Raw genomic sequence first — 17,426 nt, forward strand, 5'->3', positions numbered from 1 at the left:
TAGGGCCCTCAGTGGTGTTGTCAAACAGAGTGATCTAGGAATTCAGCTACGTATTTCTTTGGAAGTTGTGTCCCAAGTAAATGGGATGTTAAGATGGCATGTTTGCTTTTATTGCAGACCATTGAGTTTAAGAGTTGGGACATGATGCTGAGGTTGTACAGGGACATTGGTGAGGCAACTTTTGGAGTACTTCGTACAGTTTTAGTAGTCCTGCTATAGGAAGGATATCATTACGTTGAGAGGGTTCAGGAAAGATTTTCAAGGATGTTGCTGGGACTGCAGGGGTTGAATGAGAGGAGAGGCTGGATAGACTGGGACGTTTTTCACTGGAGCGTAGGAGGTTGAGAGGTGACTTTATAGAGCTTTATTGAATCATGATGGGCATAGATCAACTCAAGTCGCCACAGTCTTACCAGATCATAAGGCTACTCTCTCATTAGAGACAACTAGTGGTGAGGGCCACCATACCTCATGAAAAGGTAGAGGTTGAGAAGGAGAGTCCTTCGTGGTAACCTCAGCCAGTGATGGGAATTGAACTCATACCATTGACATCACACTGCTTTGCAAACTAACTGTCCAGCCAACTGAATTAAACGCAGGCAGTTAGTTTAGTTTGGGAAACTTGGTCGGCATGGGCGAGTTGGACCAAAGGTTTTGCTTCTGTGTTGTATAACTCTATGACAGTGCTAGGTAAAAACAAGGACTGCAGATGCTGGAAACCAGAATCTGGATTAGTGGTGCTGGAAAAACACAGCAGTTCAGGCAGCATCCGAGGAGCAGTAAAATCAACGTTTCGGGCAAAAGCCCTTCATCAGGAATGCAATCAGAGTGCCTGAAGGGTGGAGAGATAAATTAGAGGAGAGTGAGGGTGGGGAGAAAGTAGCATAGAGTACAATAGGTGAGTTGGGATAGGGATGAAGGTGATAGGTCAGAGAGGAGGATGGAGTGGATAGGTGGAAAAGATGATAGGCAGGTAGGACACATCATGGGGACAGTGCTGAGCTGGAAGTTTGGAACTAGAGTGAGGTGGGGGAAGGGGAAATGAGGAAACTGTAGAAGTCCACATTGATGCCCTGGGGTTGAAGTGTTCCGAGGCGGAAGATGAGGTGTTCTTCCTCCAGGCGTCGGGTGGTGAGGGAGTGGCGGTGAAGGAGGCCCAGGACCTCCATGTCCTCTGTAGAGTGGGAGGGGGAGTTGAAATGTTGGGCCACTGTGCGGTGTGGTTGATTGGTGTGGGTGTCCCAGAGATGTTTCAATTTGCCATTGATCCTTTGACACGATTTCTACTATATAGAGGAACAAGGGCAGTAGAGACATAGGAATGTCACATTCATGTAAGTTCTCCTCTATCATTCAGCATGTTGATTTAACTAGACTGTCATACCTTCACTGTGACCTGGCACTCCCTAAAAGTACTGGTGTACCTTCACCACATGCAAAGTTTTAAGAAGTTTCCCACCATTTTCTCAAGGTTGGGTTGGGGCAATAATTCCATGCCCATATTCCATGAGTGAATTTTAATAAAAAGCTTCTGAAGAGGCATTGGATTTGAAGTGGTAACTCTCTCCACAGATATTGTCAGACCAATTGAGTTTCTCCAACCCTGTTTCTGTTTCTAAAAAAAAACTTGGCAAAACTGTTGATAAATATGGATGACTGAAGCCACAATATCACAAACAGTGGGAACACTGAAAAAAATGTTTGCAAATAACCTCTTGTGCTTTAACCCTACCATCAGTGGAAGTGTTTATTTGGATCCAATTTGTCAAAACCTTTCTTAATGTTAAACAGGATTCCCATGGTCATTTGTCAAGAGTGAAGAAGACACATCATCAGTCTTTCACTGTTGTTTACTGGAGAATGAATGTGTACAGTCTTTAGCTGGCTTTGCCTATACAACAGCTGTCAGTTGAGAGGACGTTGTTATACTTGAAACCTTATGAAATATTTATGTAATGAGATCAACCATTATTTAAGTATAAATGATATCTTCTCACAGTTCATTCCAATATCCCTGTTGCGGATCAACAAGAGATTTTCCGTCAACCAGCTCCTTGGATGAGGAAAATTGTCCTGGCAACAAACATTGCAGAGACCTCAATAACTATCGATGATATCACGCACGTAGTTGACACAGGGTGTCACAAGGAGCAGCGCTATGATCTGAGAACAAAGGTAACTTGGGTTATGAAAATTATATTGCAAGTTTGGTGAACAGGTGTTTGTACTCGTAGAAGACAAACTTAAAGCTGACTGAAATATCATCTTCACACAAACTGACCAAATTTGATGTGAAATGAATCAGAACTAATAAAAGTAGTAAAGTAGGAAAATATCCAGACAGCCGTGACCATAATTTAACATGATTTGAGATGATAGAGAAAACATAAGTATAATGGAAACCAAGTTAAAATATTGGACAAAAACTGGTTTTGAAGGGCTGGGATTAAAACTTGGGAAAATAAAATAGGGAAAGAATTGTAGAAAGAATGGGAAACCACCTTCCAATCCTGCAACTTCATCCATTGAGAAGGACAAGGGGAGCAGATGCATGCGAATGCCACTACCTGCAATTTTTCGTCTTGCTTGGTCTGTCTTAAGTGCGACCTGAGAACAACAGTAATTTCAATACTGTTGAATTCTCTTTGTTATGGTCCGGCAAGTGATCCAATTGTATCAAAACTGCTACAAAGTCAAAAGAAATAATTAAACAGCAATGATTGAAAAACTGGAATCCCACTGACCTTGTGAAGTCTTGCTTAGTAACATCTGGGGGCTTGCACCATACTTGGCAAACTGTCCCATAGACTAACTGAGTAGCACTTTGTCATTGTCATACACCCTGATTCATAGTGTACATACAATGACCCAGCACAACCATCACAATCCCTGGTGTCTCCTGTCCCACTGACTGGCAGACCCACTGCATTGACAGCACAACAGTGAGGCAGGTGTTGCTCTGGAAGTCTTCAATATTGACTCTGGACTCCTTGAAGTCTCATGGCATCAGATCAAATATGGGTAAGGAACCCTTCTCTTCCCAATAACACCTCCCTCAGCTGATGAATCAATATTCCTCTATGTTGAGCATACTGAATGTGGCAAGGATAAAGTATGTATTCTGGGTGGACAACTTCAAGATCTGTTGCCTAGGGTAACTTGTAGCACCATTAACTGAGCTGCCTGAATCCTCAAGAACATTCCTGCTACAGACCTACTTTAGTAGTTGTTTAGGGAGCCGTCAGGACAAGAAACCTTACTTCACCAATCTATCTGTCGCTGCTGCATCTGTGTCTGCTCTTGCCTGGATGAGTGCAGCTCCACCAATGGCCAAGAATATAATGCAGAACAGGTCTTTCGGCCCTCGATGTTGCACCGACCTGTGAACTAATGTAAGCCCATCCTCCTATGCGATTCCATCGTCATCCATGCGCTTATCTAAGGATTGCTTAAATCTCCCTAATGTGGCTGAGTTAACTACATTGGCAGGCAGGGCATTCCACACCATTAAAGAACCTGTCTCTGACCTCTGTCTTAAATTTATCACCCTGCAATTTCTAGCTATGCCCCCTCGTATATGATGATGGCATCAACCTAGGGAAAAGGCTTTCACTGTCTAACCTATCTAATCCTCTGATCATCTTGTATGTCTCCATCAAAACCCCTCTTAGCCACCTTCTTTCCAATGAGAACAGACCCAAGTGTCTCAGCCTTTCTTCGTAAGGCCTTCCCTCAGACCAGGCATCATCCTGGTAAATCTCCTCTGCACCTTTTCCAATGCTTCCACATCCTTCCTGTAATGGAGCGACCAGAACTGTACACAATATTCCAAGTGCGGCTGCACTAGTGTTTTGTATAGTTGCAGCATGATGTTACGGCTCCAGAACGCAATCCATCTTCCAATAAAACCTACTTAACAGCACTATCATCAAGGACAAAGCAGCTTGTTCAGTTGGCACCTAATGCACCACATTCAACGCTCTGTCTTCCACTGCAGGTACACAGTGTTAACATTGAATAACATTTGCAAGATGCACTATAGCAACTCACCAAAACTCCTTCAGCAGCGCCTCTCAAATCTACAACCTATGTCACTGAGGCAGGCATGGCTATAACAGGCTGCACCTTTTTGAAGTATTTTAGGTGTTGGAGGTGATTTCCTAGAATTCCAGGAGCAGCAATTACTGTTTTATATGCTGTTGCATTGTTTTGGAACTTTGGGGGAAAAAAATGAAAGCAACAGCACTTTTAAAATGGAGAGGGTCAGACAAAGGTCTGACAAACACGCGGTCAGTCAGTGCACGAGAGAGAGAGAAAGAAACCCACACTGCTAACTGACACAGCAGTGAACCTGCACAGTTAATGCCTTTGCTGTTGAATTCATGTATCGCTGGACATCGGAGTGCGTCTAGGAAAATTAACAAACGGTGAAATTCAACTGATCTTGGAGGAACCTGTTTGGGAGAGGTCATAGCACAGAAACAGATAAGTGAATAGTTTTAAGTAAAAGCCTTGCTGTAAATCTACAATAGTAAGTAGAGTGGGTTCTGTCTTGATTATATGTTTTATTTGAGATCTGTCTCTTGATTAAACTTAAAGATATAAGGTTAAGTACGAAGTTAGCGTGGAGCAGTGTTTTGTAGAGGAATAAGATGGTGCTATTTTCTGGCTTTGTAGATTGGAAGAAACAAAAATGTCCCTAAGTAGAGTGATTTATTCTTCTTGTCGGATGTGGGAGTTTAGGGAGCGTTTACGTGTTACTGAGGATTATATTTGCAATAAATGCCGTGGGTTGCGAATCCGATCAGATTGAATGGATCAGTTGGGGCAACAGTTAAAGGCAATGAGGAATTTACAAGAGAAACAGAGTGTGATGGATGGCAGTTATAGGAATGGAGAAATGTCACAGATACAGCACATAGATGGGTTAACTCCAGGAAAGGTGAGAGAGGTAGGCAGGTAGCGCAGGAATCTTTGTGGCTATCCCCATTTCAAACAAATATGCTTTTTTGGAAAATGTAGGGACTGATGGATTCTTACAGGAATGTAGCAGGAACATCCAAGTTTCTGGTATTGAGACTGGCTCGAATGCAATGAGGGGTATGTAGGCTTCCAAGAGATTGATTGTGTTAAGGGACTGTCTAGTCCGAGGCACAGACAGACTTTTCTATGGCCAGCAGAGAATAATCAGAATTGTGTTGTGCCTCCCTGGTGCCAGGATCAAGAATGTCTCAGAGAGGGTGCAGAATATTCTTAAGGGTGAGAAGGGCCAGCAAGAGGTCACTGTACACATTGGAACCAACGACATAAGAAGGGAAAAGGATGAGATTCTGAAGGGAGATTACAGAGGGTTAAGCAGGAATTTAAAAAGGAGGTCCTTGAGTGTAGGAATATCTGGATTACTCCCGGTGTGTTACGAACAAGTGAAGGTAGGAATAGGAGAATAGAGCAGATGAATGCATGGCTGAGGAGCTGGTGTATGGGAGAAGGATTCACATTTTTGGATCATTGGAAACTCCTCTGGGTTCAAAGTGACTGTACAAGAAGGACGGATTGCACCTAAATTGGAAGGGGACTAATATACTGGCAGGGAGATTTGCTGGAGTTGCTCAGGAGGATTTTAACTGGTAAGGAGGTTGGTGGGGGGTTGGGGGGGGGGGGGCGTGCGGGCTGAGGACTGAGGTAGGACTCAGGAAGATAGTAAGGAAATAGATCAATCTGAGACTGGTACAGTTGAGAACAGAAGATAGTCAAACAGTCAAGGCAGGCAGGGACAAAGCAGAGAACAACGTATGACTGCTAAATTAAACTGCATTTATTTTAATGCAAAGGGCATAACAGGGAAAGTAGATGAACTCAGGGCATGGTTAGGAATATGGGACTGCAATATCATAGCAATTACAGAAACTTGGCTCAGGGATGGACAGGACTGGCAGTTTAATGATCCAGAATACAAATGCTACAGGAAGGACAGAAAGGGAGACAACAGAGGAGGGGGAGTGGCGTTTTTGATAAGGGACAGCATTGCAGCTGTACTGAGGGAGGATATTCCTGGAAATACATTCAGGGAATTTATTTGGAACTGAGAAATAGGAAGGGGATGATCACCTTATTGGGATTGTATTATAGATCCCCTGAGGGAAATTGAGAAACAAATTTGTAAGGAGATCTCAGTTATCTGTAAGAATATGGAAGGGGATTTTTAACTTTCCAAACATAGACAGACTGCCACAGTGTTAAGGGTTTAGATGGAGAGGATTTTGTGTGTACAAGAAAATTTTCTGATTCACTATGTCGATGTACCTACTAGAGAATATGCAGAACTTGACCTATTTTTGGGAAATAAGGCAGGGCAGGTGACTGAAGTGTCTTGGGGAAGCACTTTTTGGCCAGCAACCATAATTCTATTAGTTTTAAAATAGTGATGGAAAAGAATAGACCAGATCTAAAAGTTGAAGTTCTAAATTGGAGGAAGGCAAAATTTTGACGGTAATGGGCAAGAACTTTCAAAAGCTGATGGGGGAAAATTTTCGCAGGTAACGGGACGGCTGGAAAATGGAAACCTTAAGAAATGAGATAATGTGAGTCCAGAGACAGTACATTCCTGTTAGGGTGAAAGGAATGTACTGGATGACTCGATAAATTGAGAGTTTGGTTAAGAAAAAGAAGGAAGCATATGTCAGGTATGGACAGGATAGATCGAGTGAATCCTCTGAAGAGTATAAAAGCAGTAGGAGTATATTTAAGAGGGAAATCAGGAGGGCAAAAAGGGGACATGAGATAGCTTTGGCAAATAGAGTTAAGAAGAATCCAAGGGGTTTTTACAAATACATGAAGGACAAAAGGGTGACTTGGGAGAGAATGGGGCCCCTCGGAGATCAGAGCTGAAAATGTGTTGCTGGAAAAGCGCAGCAGCTCAGGCAGCATCAAAGGAGCAGGAGAATCGACGTTTCGGGCATGAGTCCTTCAGGAATCAAATTTGAAGAAGGGCTCATGCCCGAAACGTCGATTCTCCTGCTCCTTGGATGCTGCCTGACCTGCTGCACTTTTCCAGCAACACATTTTCAGCTCTGATCTCTAGCATCTGCAGTCCTCACTTTCCCCTCGGAGATCAGCAAGGTGGCCTTTGTGTGGAACTACAGGAGATGGGGGAGATACTAAACAAGTATTTTGCATCAGTGTTTACTGTGGAGAAGGATATGGAAGATATAGACTGTGGGGAAATAGATGGTGACACCTTGAAAAATGTCCTTATTACAGAGGAGGGAGGGCTGGATGTCTTGAAATGTATAACAGTGGATAAACCCCAGGACCTGATCAGGTGTGCCCCAGAACTCTGGGAATCTAGGAAAGTGATTGCTGGGCCCCTTGCTGAGATATTTGTATCATCAATAGTCATAGATGAGATGCGAAAAGACTGGAGGTTGGCTAATGTGGTGCCACTATTCAAGAAAGGTGGAGAGGACAAGCCAGGGAGTTATAGACTGGTGAACCTGACGTTGATGGTTGTTAGAGACAATCCTGAGGGACAGGATGTTCATGTATTTGGAATTCCTGATGAAGGGCTTTTGCCCGAAACGTCGAATTTCCTGTTCCTTGGATGCTGCCTGACCTGCTGAGCATCTGCAGACCTCACTTTTTACTCATGTATTTGGAAAGACAAGGATTGATAAGGGATAGTCAACATGGCGTTGTGCATGGGAAAACATGTCTTATGTGCTTGATTGAGTTTTTTGAAGAATTAACAAAGATGAGGACAGAGCAGTAGACATGATCTATATGGATTTCAGTAAGGTGTTTGACAAGGTTCTCCTTGGGAGACTGATTAGCAAGGTGAGATTTCATGGAATACAGGGAGAACTAGCCATTTAGATACAGAACTGGCTCGAAGGTAGAAGACAGAGGGTGGTGGTGTAGGGTTGTTTTTCAGACTGGAGACCTGTGATCAGTGGAGTGTCACAAGGATCTGTGCTGGGTCCACTACTTTTCGTCATTTGCATAAATGATTCAGATGTGAGCCTAAGAGCTATAGTTGGCAAGTTTGCAGATGATACCAAAATTGGAGGTGTAGTGGACAGCAAGGAAGATTACCCCAGATTACAACGGAATCTTGATCAAATGGGCCTATGGACTGAGGAGTGGCAGATGGAGTTTAATTCAGATAAATGCGAGGGAAAGCATTTTGGGAAAGCAAATCTTAGCAGGACTTATACACTTAATGGTAAGATCCTAGAGAGTGTTGCTGAACAAAGAGACCTTGGAGTGCTGTTTCTTAACTCCTTGAAAGTCGAATCACATGTAGATAGTATAGTGAAGGAGGTGTTTGGTATGTTTTAACTTTATTGGTCAGGGCATTGAGTTTAGGAGTTGAGATGTCATGTTGGGTGTACAGGACATTGATTAGGCCACTTTTGGAACATTATATGCAATTCTGGTCTCCTTATTGGAAGAATGTTCTGAAACTTGAAAGGATTCAGAAAAGATTTACAAGGATGTTGCCAGGGTTGGAGGATTTGAGCTATTGGGAGAGGATGAATAGGCTAGGGCTATTTTCCCTGGAGCGTCGGAGGCTGAGAGGTGCCCTTGTAGAGGTTTATAAAATCTTGAGGAGCATGGATAGGATAAACAGACAAAAGTCTTTTCCTTGGGGTGTGACAGTCCAGAACTAGAGGGCAAAGATTTAGGATGAGGGAGGGAAAGATATACAAGGGTCCTAAGGGGCTATCTTTTCACGCAGAGGGTGTTACATGTATAGAATGGGCTGCCAGAGGAAGTAGTGGAGGCTAGTACAATTGCAACATTTAAAAGGCATTTGGATGGGTATATGAATAGGAAGGGTTTGGAGAGATATTGGCTGGATGCTTGCAAGTGGGACTAGGTTAGTTTTGGATATCTGGTCAGCATGGACGAGTTGGATCGAAGGGTCTGTTTCCATGCTGTACACCTCTATGACTCTATGTGCAACAGATAGATGGGTGCACCAACACCTGCAAGTTCCTTCTGAACCATGCCCCTCTGGTTCATAAGTTTCAGGATTACTCTCTGTGCCATGTGCAGGTGAGGCCAGAAATAGGAAGATAATACAGCTGAATACGTGACTATAGAGCTGGTGCAGGATTGAGGGATTCGGATATCTGGATTATTGGGATCTCTTTCAGGGCAGGTGGGATCCTTATGAAAATAGCAGGTTACACCTAAATTGGAGGGACACCAATATTCTAATGGGAAACTTTGCTGGTGCCATGTAGGAGATTTAAATTAGTATGACAGGTGAACAAGAGCAGATCAACAGTTGAAGAGAAGTCAAAAGATAATCGGATAACAAACAGGGCCAGTTTAATGAACAAAGCAGAGCTATTAAAAGTGTATTGAGTGAAACCAGAGGGAGAATTAATAAAAAGATGCTGAACAACAGGATAAATTGTACAGCCAAAATTGGAGTTCTTCATACAAATACACGGGGAACAAGTTAAATGGAGCTGCAGGCAAACTTCAAATTTGAAACAATCCAGTTGTAGCCATTTATATTGCAGAATGGTCAGGACTGGTAACTAAACATGCCAGGTTCTTAGGTTTTTAGGGTGAATAGAAAAAATGGCAGAAAGGGATGGAGAAGCAGTCCTAATTAGAATCAGACTCCCTCTCTGGTGAGGGAGATGCAATGAGGTGAAGGCGCCCAGTTGACACCGTTTGGTTGAAACTGAGAAACTAAAACCACAATAGGTGTCATATATAGACCACTGGTAGCAGCTCAAATTTGCTAGATTGTATAAATAATGAAATTAGATAACTATGTAGCCAAGGCAAAGTGGTCTTAATGGGAAATTTTACTCTTAACATTGACTGGGAGAGGCAGACAAGCCATAAAGTTTGGTTTCCCAGAGAGTTTTAGATTGTCATAAGGTTCTTCCTCAGAAGAAGGCCCGAATTGTCTTCATTCTACACTGCAACCCTCCTCTGCCTGACCAAATGCATCTTACTTTGAATAATTTCTCATATAACTCCTCTCACTTACTTCAGGTCAAAAAGTTGTCTATCTCTGCATGGGCTCCAATTATACTTGTTTTATTGTGGGGTACATGTTCCCTACTTCAGGTCTCCCCACAACTCTGTCATGTATATATTTATCAGTACATTGATGACATCATTGGTGCTGTTTCCCCCTCTTATCTGGAATTGGAAATATTTATCAGTGTTGCTTTCAATTTCCATCCTGCTGTCACCTTTACCTGAGGCCATCTCTGACTTCTCCATTCCCTTCCGTGATACTTCTGTTTCTGTTTCTGGAGATAGGCTCACCACTGAAATCCATTCCAAACCCATCAACACCCACAGTTCCCTTGACTATATATCATCTCACCCTGCTTCCCGTAAGTACTCTATTCCATTTTTCCAGTTTCTCTGTCACATCTGTTCTGATGATGCCATCTTCCTCAGGGACTTTGAGCTTCCAGTTGGCTGCCACTTCAATACATCACCATGCTCCCATGCCAGTATTTCTGTCTCAGGCCTGCTGCAATGCGTCAGTGATGCTCAATTCAAGAAACAACAACTATCTTCCACTTAAGGACCTTACAGCATTTAGGACTCAACATTGATTTTAATAATTTCAGAGTATGAATACCCCCATCCTTGTCTGTAACCTACCACCACTAGCCTCGGTGCTGCTATGAAATGGGTTGCTCTTGTCACAGCCAACCCATTTGCAACTAGTCATAGTTCCCATTATCATCTATCTAGCTTCTCTTTCCTGTTCTACCATCACCCATCAGCTTGTTTGCTTACCCTATTTTTCTGTCTCTGGGCTCCTGCTCCACCAGTTTACTTGTTCCTTTTTCAACTTCTCCTCCACCACCTCCCTGGTCATTAGCAACACCTTTTCCTAGTTGTTTCTAGTTTTGAAGAAATGTCACAGGACTCGAAACATAAATTCTATTTTCTCTCCACAGACGTGCTATATTTCCCATTTCTCAAGCATTCCAGCAAGTTATGTTTTTGTTTGTATCAGCTTTCCAGCATCTATAGTTCTTTGTTTTATGTTATCCTGCAATATGTCTCTCTCTTTGGCAATATTTTAGACTGTGTTTATCAAAATGCTGGGAAAATATATTCTGCTAACAGGATTGAAAAAACTAGGCATGTGGGAGTTCATGTGTGAATAATGACACATGGGAATGATTGAGGGTTACGAAAGGAGCATACATTCCATGCACAGAGAGAAGTGCAGGATAAAAGTGAATGCAATGAGATGAGAGAAGTCAGAAAAAGCAGTGTGGAAGGCAGTGAGGAACTATGCATCAAATTACTGAGGAACATAATTTGAGGAAATGGTGGTTCTATCACTGAATAAATAATCCAGAGGCCCAGGTTAAAACATAGTTTCACCTCCCACCAAAACAGCTGATGGGATTTAAATTTGAGTTACAACTCTGGAAGATGAAGCTAACCCCAACTAATTCACTAACTTCCTTTAGGGGAGTAAATCTTCCATCTCTATCTGGTCAAGCTGGCTCACCACGCCTGATCTAGAGCAATATGATTGGCTTTGAACTGCCTTCAGAAATGGCCAAGCCAAGCCTTCAGCTCAAGGGCCATTAAGGGTGAGCAACAGCTATTGTTCTTTCTAGCAACATCTCTATCTCATGAATATGTGAAAAAAAGTAAAATATGTTTATATTAATAAAAGATAGTTGTGATCGGAAATAGGACGAATAAGGGATAGACAGGTTAATATTCATATCAGTAGAGAGATGTAAATAAAAGCAGAAAGTGCAGGAGAAATTCAGGTCTGGGAGCATTTGCGGACAGAGAAACAGAGTTAACATTTCCAAAGAAAACTCGAACTGTTTCTCTCTCCACAAATGTTCCCAGACCTGCTGAGTTTCTCCAGCACTTTTCCTCTTTATTTACCATCTCCTTTTGCAGTATTTTGCTTTTACTGAATAGATATTGTATTGCAGAATCCCTATAGTGCAGAAAGAGGCCATTCATCCCGTTGAGTCCACACCGACCCTCTGAAAAGCACCCCACCCTATCCCTGTAACCCTAATTTTTCTTATCTAAATCTCTTAGCCTACACATTCCTGGACACTATAGGCAATTTAGCGTGGCCAATCCCTCTGCACATCTTTGGATTGTGGGAGGAAAACGAGGCACACGGAGAAAATCCATGCAGGCATGGGGAGAATGTGCAAACTCTACACAAACAGTTGCCTAAGGCTGAATCAAATCCAAGACTAAAGATTGGCGTCAGAGGACCAATGGCAGAAAAAGTTTTTTGGGATGTAGTTATCACTGGCAGGATCAGCATTTGCTCCCTGTCTCTATTTCCCCTTGAAGTTATGGGCAAGCTAGACCATTTCAGAGGGCAATTCAGTGTCATGTACGTTGCCCTGGTTCTAGATTCACATATAGATCAGATTACATAAGGACAGCAGATTTATGTCCCTAAAGGACGTTAGTGAACCAGACAAGTTGTTTTAGTGACAATCGACAGTGCTTACATGGTTGCTATTAGAGCACCTTTTAATTCTGGATTTTACTGAATTCAAGTTTCACCATCTGCCACGGTTACAAAATAGGTTTCTAGCTCTTTTCAAAACAGAAAAGAGAATAGGAATTATGGATAGCTATTAAGGTGGCAGAAGATGTTTTCACAAAAATCAGTTATGAGGCCATTGCTGTTTACAGTTTATATTAACAATTTGGATTTAGAATCAGGGAGTTAATTTATTACTGTACATGATAGGTGTAAGTTTGGAAGGGGTAGAGAAACAAAATAAGTCAGTCACTGTAAAATCGCCATAGCATTTTTTAAAAAAATGCCAAGCACCTGGCTTTTATTTCTAGCCTGTTAGTATTGTTAAGGGAAATTAAACTAAATCAATATTAAACCTTAGTAAGACAACACGTAGCCGTATGTTTTTCTGGTCATCACATTATGAAAAATCTTAGAATCCCTACAGTGTGAAAACAGGTCCTTCAACCCAACGAGTCCACACTGACCCGCTGAAGAGTAACCCATCCAGAGTCATTCCCCTACTCTATGATCCCCCCTGACTAATGCACCTAGCCTACACATCCATGAATACTATGGACAGTTTAGCATGGTCGATTCACCTAACCTGCTTGTCTTTGGATTGATGTGGTTGGCATGGACGAGTTAGACTGAAGAGTCTGTTTCCATGCTTTTTGAGTCTGTTTCTTCTGAAATAAAGGAAGACTGAGGAATGACTGGATGAAGGACTTTACAGTTCTGAAAGATTTTAATGGTGTGGTTAGAGAGAGAATGTTTTCCAATATGAGGAATGGCCCTTAACTAGAGATAGGATCTGGGTTTCGGAGGAATAGCAATCTCTACTCCATCATCTTTTATTACAAAAGAAGAAAGATCTGCATTTCTGAGAGAACGTTTCACTCAGGGCTCCCTCAAAAATGTGGAGCTATACTTTCATTCTGAAAGTTCTTCTGTAGTGCGGAACTATCAGAGGAGGGCAAATCACACTCCTTTTTTGTAACAGTCGACTGCTGTTCATATTCTGAAATTTAAAGGTCCAGACATCTACTTTAACAGCTGCTATCAAAGAGTAAGTATATAGAAAAATGTGATGTTAGGGTTCCAGAAAGGTGAAATATCAGGATGGTAGGATACTGGGAGGCCAGAGGGGTAGGGTACCAGGTCGTAGGCTGCCAAATGGGAAGAACATTTGCCAGAGTACAAATTGGCAAAGGATCCAGGATCTTAATAGGTTTGCAGGCATAGGAGAATTGCACAGCAGAAATTTCAGTTTCCCAAACAATTCTTTTAGAGTTTGGGCATTGTCTAACCAGTGGAAAATCTAGGCCATTATATCCATTAGGGAATTCAGAAGACACATTTTCAGCCACGGAATGATAAGTATGGAAATTTGTACCAATTGGTTGGAGCAAGAAGAGAAACAAAATTGAAGAGTAAGTTCATAATGCATTTGAGATGGGATGGGGAAGAACATAGTTATGATGTAAATATTATAAAGACTACTTTTTATTTAGTGTACTTTTAACTGTGGACTGAAATGGTAAGAAGAACCAAGGATTGTAGAATGGATTATTACACTTTTACAAAAAAATTATTGGTACTTTTGTAAGTGTTGTATCTACTGCTGGTTTTTTTTAAGCAATGGAGAAGGTCAGTTGTAGATGAGCTAGATCAAAAATAAGATTCAGTTGGCAATAAGTAGCTGATTGGTCTCTGGAATATTGGCCAGTTGTCGATGACAAAGGCTTTTTGCCTATCAACAGCTATGTGTTTGGCTGTTAAGACTGAAACAACTTGTGGGTATGAATCTTCCATCAGAAGCCATGGGATTTCTGAATAGGCAAGAGTAGCTCTTTATCCTGCAAGCCTGAAGAAACCTAGTTTATTTCCCTATATCGGTTGCAGTGAGCCGTGGCTTTTAACCAACATTGCAGTGATTTTATAAATGTGAACCAGCTGTTTTGTGTGTGCTAAAACACCTTTTTTTTCATCAGTCTGTCAGTGTCTATGTAGATGTTTTCTAAAGGATAACTTTTAATTAGAAGAGTTATGTTTTTACAGTTCATACTTGGGTAGCTATAGCTAGAATCTATTTACATGTAATAAATAGTAGTTCTTAAGTTCAGAAACCTGGTCCATGTTTTCTGTCAACCTGGGTTTAAAAGATTGGTAAATTTGAGAATTTTGCATACATTGGTGAAATCTTTACCTTTTAGAATGGCTTTCAGAATGGTGGGGATTGGTTTCCAGTGTGCTGTCCCATCGAAGTGTAACAATATAGAGAAAAGGTGATGTAGGTTCAAGTGGAGCATAAATACTGACATCGTGGCCTAATGGCCTGTTACTATGCTGTTTATCATATCCTATTGCAAACAGTTGGAACAGAAACCCTGCGTGCAAATTCTGATGCTTTTGTAGCCATAGGCACAGTCATGGAATACTGCAGCATAGCAGGTAGTCATTTAGCCCATTATGTCTGTAATAGCTTGTTGAAAGCAATATCTGACGAGATCCATTTCCATTTTCTCCATTGCCCTGTAAACCTTTCCAATTGAAGTATGTGGTGAATTTAACAGGTAATTGGTGATTGATATTTAACTGCAAGGCTTTGCTTAATGTTTATACCAGAGAGGTAGATCTTGATTGGTCAGGGCCCTGAGAAATTAACCAGTAAATGACTATCACCTATTTTATTGAGTTGAAAAATATACAATATGCATACATATTCATTCTATCCACAAAGAATAGGTTCGTGTGTTTCCATAACAGCAAACATGTCACATTGTAAGCCCAAGTGTCTGAGGAACTATTCACAAATTCCCCAAACTTACAATTCACAATATGTCACCAAGCCAGGTTTAGAAATTATACGGTATTAGTTAAATGAGACCATAGAAAGTACTAAGAAATCTAAATTAGTCTTGGAGTGTATGTGTGGAAACATAGATGGCTAATGAGGTTGATAAGCTGCAGGTGTAAATAAGACTAGCTGAGACCTGGCTCAAAAATCGTGGATTAGATGTTTACTATTCCAGTGTTTACGATGTTCAGGAAACAAAAAGACAAAATGCGGGGGAGGGGGGTTAGCAGTTTTGATTAAGAAAAATGTATAGTGCGAGATGGTTAGGGGCGATATGGTGGCTCATTGGCTAGCACTGTTGCCTCACAGCACCAGGGACCCAGGTTCGATTCCAGCCTCAGGTGACTGTCTGTGTGGAGTTTGCACATTTTCCCCCTGTCTGCGTGGGTTTCCTCCAGGTGCTCTGGTTTCCTCCCACAGTCCAAAGATGTGCAGGTCAGGTGAATTGGCCATGCTAAATTGCCTACAGTGTTAGGTGCATTAGTCAGAGGGAAATGGGTCTGGGTGGGTTACTGTTTGGAGGGTCGATGTGGACTTGTTGGGCCGAAGAGCCTGTTTCCACACTGTAGGGAATCTAATCTAATATAATCTATGCAGCTAAATTCCTTTCTGAAAATTTTAATTGAGTATGCTCTCAACCAAATCAATCACTTCACTAATATGTTAATATATTCCTGAGAAGTGTTGGTTACAATAAAAAATGCAGAAAAGCTCACCTTGCCTTGTAATCTGTTAATATATGAGTGATAGAGGAACTCCCTCACTATTTAAAGAAAATAATATAAATTTATTCTTTAAAGTGAACATTAAACAACAACTATTCACAACTCTAAGCCCCCTTTCTCTTAACTACTTATTAACTGACTCCAACTCTATAACCATATGCTGTTCCAATAAAATACTTACTAAAATTGCCTAATTTCAAAACCATACAGCGGCCGTCTTCTTCCAGCTGAAGATCTCTCTGTGTTGTCGTCTTTTTACCATGAGTGTTTTATGTGAAAAGGTACCTTTGATAGAAAGTGTTTTCTAATTTCTTGGATCTGTATTGATGACAGTTGCTCTGTCCAATTTTCAAATGCCTGCCTTTTTTATATCCCTAATACTGGACCGTCTCATTGGTTCGATGTTGGCAAAACAATAAATTCAAACTTGATTTGGTTTTAGTATCCTGGGGTATAATTTAAACTGATTAGTAAAATTTGGATTGTTGTCAATACAGCAACCAACTCAGGTATCCATTTCACAGCCAAATGTTATACATTTTCAAAATTCCAGTACACTTTGGGACTGCTTTCGAAGCATCACCAGGTGCATTTAAGCTCTCAGTTCAGAACAGCATTTACTATCTCTTTAAAGGTACAGTGTATGCCTTCAACTTCATAATAGAAACAATTAGATTAGATTACTTAGTGTGGAAACAGGCCCTTCGGCACAACAAGTCCACACCGACTCGCCGAAGCGCAACCCACCCATACCCCTACATATACCCCTTACCTAACACTACGGGCAATTTAGCATGGCCAATTCACCTGACCCACACATCTTTGTGACTGTGGGAGGAAACCGGAGCACCCAGAGGAAACCCACGCAGACATGGGGAGAACATGCAAACTCCACACAGTCAGTCACCTGAGGCGGGAATTGAACCCAGGTCCCTGGCGCTGTGAGGCAGCAGTGCTAACCACTGTGCCACCGTGCCGCCCGCATTAGATACTGAAATGCTGGCAATGAATTGAGGTTGAATTTCGATGAGTCGAGTTTGTTCTCTGGACTTTAATTTGTCTTTTAAGTGAAATATGATCCTGTTAGTTGATACCCCCTATCTATATCTCTGTGTAATAATGAAGAAGACATCTAGCAACTTTTAGTAACAATGCAGACCCACTTTTCTGTGCATTTTGCTAGCTGCCTTTTGATTTGCTATCTCCTCTGCTTATCCATAGACACTTGTATTAAAAAAATTATAAGCATCTTATCTAAATGTGAGAGATGCACAGCTTGAGATGCAAAAGAATCTGGATGTCCTAGTGCATGAATCTCAAAAAG

At 41.6% G+C, this 17,426-nt stretch overlaps 1 protein-coding gene across 1 annotated transcript in view; it reads left to right on the plus strand.

Annotated features, from left to right (window-relative positions):
- dhx30 (DEAH (Asp-Glu-Ala-His) box helicase 30) overlaps window positions 1-17,426 on the plus strand; it is an 87,379-nt gene that overhangs the window by 33,330 nt on the left and 36,623 nt on the right. Inside the window, exon 11 of the mRNA XM_060824438.1 lies at window positions 2,000-2,175. Within this exon, the coding sequence (XP_060680421.1) occupies window positions 2,000-2,175 (176 nt within the window). The remainder of the gene's footprint in view (window positions 1-1,999; window positions 2,176-17,426) is intronic.

The sequence above is a fragment of the Hemiscyllium ocellatum genome, chromosome 4, assembly GCF_020745735.1.
Source record: "Hemiscyllium ocellatum isolate sHemOce1 chromosome 4, sHemOce1.pat.X.cur, whole genome shotgun sequence".
Taxonomy (NCBI): domain Eukaryota; kingdom Metazoa; phylum Chordata; class Chondrichthyes; order Orectolobiformes; family Hemiscylliidae; genus Hemiscyllium; species Hemiscyllium ocellatum.